The sequence below is a fragment of the Crocodylus siamensis genome, chromosome 4 (assembly GCF_052110815.1).
Source record: "Crocodylus siamensis isolate JL-2025a chromosome 4, ASM5211081v1, whole genome shotgun sequence".
Taxonomy (NCBI): Eukaryota; Metazoa; Chordata; order Crocodylia; family Crocodylidae; genus Crocodylus; species Crocodylus siamensis.
In genome coordinates this window covers 74,951,117-74,957,381 of record NC_143398.1, presented here as the reverse complement: position 1 = coordinate 74,957,381, position 6,265 = coordinate 74,951,117, and the positions used below count along the sequence as shown (strand labels likewise).

Here is a 6,265-nt window from a genome sequence, read left to right as displayed (position 1 = left end):
ATTCCAGCTTGATGCTCTGTAAGTACACTCCTGTTTATCTTGTAATATGCCTCACTTGTGTCTTTCTCATGTTTGTTTCATGCAAAAAGAAAAGAATCATGGGCATGGCTAGTCCTGGTTTTGAAGGATCCTTCATCCCTCAGAAGCTGAACTGTTGAAGGGGGCTGGGAAATTTATTTTTCAGTACAGAATCCTTTGGTGACATCCTTGCTTTCTACAATTTCTTTCGTGTTCCTTTTTAAAACAAACAAACAAACAAAAAACAACCTATAACCCAAAATGATAGTCTCACTCCTGCCTCCAAAGATACAGTTTTCCCCACATATTTTTGGTGTTTGGTGGTGCTGAAAAGAACTAAGCTTTCAAAGCATTATAGATATATTCACAGTCTAAAATAAATAGGGCCTCAAAGGATGAGACCTGAGATAAAAAGTAATGCCCGAAATGACATGATGAAATGCTATAAGCTGAGATGATTTGCTGTCTCGTCATAAGACAACCATTTACAGTCAAGGGGCAGGGGTAGATGTAGAATATTGCACAGTGCGCGACAAAATGCTGTGTGGTCAACCCAGGCTATATAACATCCTTGTCCTGTGCATAGCTCTCCAGTTCCACATTGGTCCATAGTAACTAGAACTGCTTGTGCTATGCATTCCTTCGGCAGTGCAGTAGAAGGGAATGGCAGTATTTATTACAATATCACTACGGAATAAATTGATTGCTATCCACTGAGAAAACTACGTTTCTAAGCACACACGGCAGTCACAGTGATACACAGAGCAGTCTTTCAAGACTCTTATGGAATGACTAATAGCTTTATAATAGTGCCATTTACTACGTAATAACATTGAAAACATTTAAAAACTCCTCCTGAAACGAGCATCTAGTATACATAAGAGGTTGCTTCAGTTTCTAGAACTTGTTCTTTGTTTGTTTTTCACTTTTTTTTTAAAGGACAAATTAAAACTTATTAAGTATAAATAGTATATAAAAGGTCACTAGCTGTTCTCTTTTGGCTTACTTTTGAAGTGCATTCAGAACTATGGCTAAATTTTGTTTTTCTTTTGATGGGATTACAATACTGTCTGTTCACCATGAAACTATTTTGTATAATAAACGCACACGGCTGTGTTTAAAAAATATTCTGCATTCCTTCTAATCTGAGTTAGTATAATAAAATATTTTGTTACAAAGTCTAATGTGCAAACTCATTATAATGTGAAATCACAAGTGGAATTCACAGTATGCAAATTTTGTATAAAGGTGATAACGGAGAGCTACTTTCTTTTTTTTTTTTTAATGGTTGGTTGCAGCATTTCGCCACTGCTGAATTCCCCCCACCCCCAGCACAACCTTCCCAGTGGTGGTGGTGTTCTGCATGTTATGTAAAATTACCTTCCATGGAACTGCTTCCTCAACTGTCAGTGTAAAGCCATTAGTTTTTGTTTTTTTTTAAATATATACAGAAAAAAAATGATATACTGGCTTCTGGCTACGCTTCCTTGAGGTCAGCCATGGAGCTGCTCAGATCATGCTAAGTTGCCTGTGAAAGAAGTCTACAAAATTGGATTCACCCCTTGAAGGTGTACTGTGTAAGCATTATCTTGTTATTTTAATGGTTCAGTTGAAAGCTCAGATTTAAGTTGTCCTTTAAGATGTCAGTGTAACACTACTAGTGCCTTACAAGTTGGAATTTTTTCTGGAATGCAGACGATACAATAGTTACCCTATAATATAGTATCAGCTCTCCTATATCTCAGTCAATTTACATAATTTAAAATAGAACATCTTATTAAAAACATCTAGATATACACAAATTAGGAAACGCTTACAACATACAAATACACAAACTAGAAATAAATTCTCAGCATACTGGTATATATACAACTGTGTGATACAATAAATAATTTCTGTCATGCTCTATCTACACATCATATTGCTTAAAAGAAGAGTAGATCTGGGGGGCAGTGGTGAGATGAAGGGCCTTTAGAGGGCTCTCTACATTTAAAGTTGTGCAAATTAAAACAGGATTGTAAGTACCACTGATCTGTGTTAGGGACGCATGGCTGGAAATGAAAGGACCCATATTACTGAGGTATTTACAGATACTGGCTAAAGAGCACTATGTGGGCAAATGCAGAAGGCTTCTTCTCTTTTTCTTTTTTTTTTTTAAATTTTATTTACTTCTTGACTGCAAGCATGGCGTCTACCTCTTCCTCAGGCTGTAAGGTATGCCACTGTGCGATGGGTCGCCTCGGGTTGGCCAGCATGTCTGACCAATGTCGCAGCTCCGCACCAGTGCTGTTGTAGCCCACAAAGACTTTGCCGATGGCATCATTCTTGCCAATCTTGTCATAGTCCAAAACAGTCACAACAATTTGCACTTTCTAAAATGAGATAAGGAAGAGCAGTGAGCAAGAAAGAAGAAGCCTTGAAGCAGGGCAACTGGAAATCAGAGTTTGTGGGTGGAAAAAAGGCTAATTCAGGAAGAAGTAGGAGATCCCCACTGGTATAAGCATCCAAAGTCTTAAAACTCATAAGCAGCAAACGCATATGAGTGCAACCAGAACAAATGGGCAAAAATACCGACACTAACTTGTAAGGAAGTCACCACCCAGAAAGAGATCCTTTGTTACCACTAAGGACTACATCATGCAGCTCAGGAGAAAGAATGCACAGTGAGCTGTGCTGCTCAGGTCTTAGCTTACAGCTAATCCATACGGTTGAAATAGGAACTGGAGGTCAATGAGGCACAAGAAAATCTTGCCATACTCTTTTTACAATGGAACCAGGGAGGCCTGCAGTATAGTAGCCACACTGCTAGTTCTGTGAGCATCCCCAGCATAGGAAGGTGGCTGTGCACGACCATATTCAATAATGAAGTTCACTTCATTGAAAAAAAAGAGGTTTCTCCAAGTTTTGCAATTTTGAAGATATGTAGAATACAGACTTTAGAAAGCCCTAGCAGGAATCCTGTGGGTAGGTGGCTGGAACAGTTCTCATTAGCTTGCAGTGAAATATTACAGTCAGGGAAGGCTATGCATTTTGGTTTGTTTTGTGCCCCTTCCTTCTACTGCAAGAGATGCATGTCCAACCCTCTCAGCAGATTTTCATTATGGTAATCAGCTTTTACAATAGATATGACTGCAGAAACACAACCTTTAAGAAGAGAAATCAACCCACGGAATCAAACCATTGTTACGATTCTGCTCTTTAGTTTTGGCCTTTGGATATGAAATAGCATATTTATAAATAAAGTAGTACAGTGCACAATGCCAGTTTTTTGCGTGCAACAACCTAGGACTTGAATACCATTGCAAAATATTCCCACAGAGAAAGGCATTTTTCTGTTGCCCTCAATGACAATAGGATGACTTTCAAAAAGGAGAATGAAATACAGGAGCAACAGCAAGTTCCAGGGTCCTGAGCTAAAAGGTGAAACAATTTCTCATTGTTTCGTTCTCATATTCTACATTAAAATGAGAACTGAGGCAGTTATGTTTGAATAATGTGTGGAAAGATCAGACTAGGAGAGAGATACATTTAGAGATGAACCTAATAGGCTAGGGGCAGTCATTACACATAAACTGGTTTAAGTGATCAGAAACTGGTTTAAACCTGTAACAGAACAGATGTTCACTGCACATAAGCCAGTTTGAAAATGGCTGAAGCCAGTTTGAGAACCCTGGTTGAATGCAGTATCAGACTTAACTGATTTGGGTAAAATCAGTTTATGCAATGTCTGTTCCAGACTGCTTCCTGATTTGAGTTAAACCAGAGTTGCCCAGCATCCCAGATGCTTTGAAACCCTGTGTGGACTCTGCTCTTTGCTCCAGCCCAGCAGGGCTGGCCCTGCCTCTCTGCTCCATGGCTGGAGCTCCAGCGGAGACTGCAGCTCCAGTGGCATTTGCTTGGCTTCCCCTTGCCCCCTACCCACTGAAGGAATTCCCCTTTCCCCTCTGCCTTACACAGGCACCTCTCACCATTAGATAGCATGCCACGTGCTAGCTATGGTCTGTGCTGTGGGAGACAGGACAAAGGCAGACAGGACTGTGTTGGCTTAGGACTTTTTGGAGCTAATCAACAGGTAGATGGTAATGTCCTTCTCTTCCTTCCTTGGAAAAAGTCATTTAAGAAGAGCTTGAACTAATGAGAGAGGCCTTTGTTTTGTTTGATGGGCTGATAAATGCTAACTACTCCCTGTGTAACTCCCTGATGCATAACTAAATGCTCTGTTATCAACTCCCTAGTGGTTCCCTCACTGGTCAGGAGCAGCGGAGGGAACCTTTCCCTGATCAGAGCATTTTGCCAGGGCCTGGCCTTCCCCCTCGCCCTCAGCTCAGCATTGTGAAAGGGAAGGGAGGGCTGCTCTAGTGCCCCCAGCTTCTAGCCCAAGCCACTGCAGGCATGTACCTGCATTTTCTTAGTCCAAAGGGGCTGTCTGTCTGGTTACAAACCAGTTCAGCCTAGCTAGGTTAGATTAACCTGAAAAGATTGAATCAATTCAGGTTCAGGCATTTTGAATATCTGCCCCTAGCTATAGTGTTAAAACTGATCTAACTCAGTACCTTCTTACCCTCTGCTGTGTAAGCTATACCAGTTTGAACTCAGGATACATGGAGACATTAAACTTAGCCTGACCTAATTAGGGTTCAGTTGATTTAAGTGCTGAACTGTACACATGCTTAGGGAGTTTAGACTGGGCAAAAAATGGCTGTCCCAATCTAATTTACTTAGTTCATCTAAGGAAGTGCACGGTGTAGATTGGGCTAACCTATGCCCAATTTAGCCAAGCGTGTGTACATGTTGGGAGTGCATCCCCAGGGCTGGGAAAGTTCAGCCACTCACCTCAGCCCTCAGACCTGTGCTTTTCCTAGTCCCCCATCCTGATAGGGATATTTTTAGTTCTCTGAACCTGCCCCCCCACCTCTTGGATGGACGACTCTTCCCATGCCACCCACCCCTTCCCTCCTCCTGACTTAGATCACATTTCTGGCATGGTTCCTGGCATTGGTGACCTGACCTATGAAAGCTGAGTGATTGTAGATTGGATTCCATGACCATGTACATGTGCTCTCAGAGTCAAACTCAAAAGTGAGTCTATGCTGAGTTGTAACGTGCACGTACCAGTGGGCTTTTCCTCCTGCACTCCTTTTTCTTTTAGCCCACTCCATGTACCCTTCAGGATGTCAGCCACTTCTGTGAACACTTCCAGAGTTGTTGTGGAAGTTACTGTTAGTTACAAGTTGCTAATCAAGTGAAGAAGGGTTTCAAAAGAGTTCAACTAATATGATCTACATGTGGAGCGGGTTGGGAGGAAGTGTGAATTACATCAGTTTAGACAACCTTAGATTTGTTTAGACAGAGCCAAATTGAGAGGCAATATGCGATTGTGCCTGAATGTGTATGTTTGTACACATAAGCACTCACCCTCTCAGTCTGGTTCTTAGCTTTGTCTGAGTAGCACAAACAATTCCTCTAGTGGAATTGTGCTTTTTCTCAATAGCATCTGAAATGAAACAGCCTTGGGCTGATTTTACTTAACTGTAAACACTTTTCCTCAGAGATATTCATTTTTAAAGATGAATGCATGACTGTTTCCCTGATTCCATGCTATAATAAATGTACACAGCTTCTGAATGCATAATAGACAGGGGGCTAGTTCTATGTGTAGGTTTTATGAATTGCTGGAAAACTTAATTTTGACAGGAAAATATTTTAGTCTGAAGGGTCAGTTATGGTTGGGTTTTGTTGGGTTTTGTATTGTGTTTTTTTTTAAATAACAAAAGGCCTGAACTTTTGGCCTTTACTTTTAGGAATAGTTCCGTTGTCACAAATGAGATTACACCTGCAAGTAAAGGCTACAAGTTGAGATGCATAATACTTACTTTAGATTGCCCCTGCCCCTGAGAGAGTATAAAAATCAGTGAACCAGAGGAGGCTATGACAGCTGCAGGCACTTAAGTATTTACATAATTATTTACGGCAAAAGTACACATCAAACTTGGACTTTCCTTCTCCCACTCATGCTCTTTCTCCCTCTCTCTCTGTTTCTCCCCTACTCCTTCTCCCATATCCTCCAAAACCCATTCTGATATAAACCTATATCCTTCATGGTACTAGAAGCTAAAATGATATTTTACTACAGAAAGTCGTTGCTTGCAATGTATTTGCTTTTATTATTAATGCTAGCCCCAAACAGACATTTGTATGTCAGAGGCAATGTGCAAGCCCAGTTCTGAAGAGTAAGTATATTGGTTTT

General features: G+C 40.8%; 1 protein-coding gene across 7 annotated transcripts in view; it reads right to left on the bottom strand.

The window, feature by feature from the left end:
• Positions 1–669: 669 nt before the first annotated feature.
• The window catches only part of SYT1 (synaptotagmin 1), a 560,022-nt gene continuing 554,426 nt past the window's right edge, over positions 670–6,265 (bottom strand). For all 7 annotated transcript variants that reach the window (XM_090042587.1, XM_090042589.1, XM_090042586.1 and 4 more), the window contains one exon: positions 670–2,390. In XM_090042587.1, coding sequence (XP_089898713.1) covers positions 2,184–2,390 — 207 coding nt within the window. In that variant the 3' untranslated portion in view covers positions 670–2,183. The remainder of the gene's footprint in view (positions 2,391–6,265) is intronic.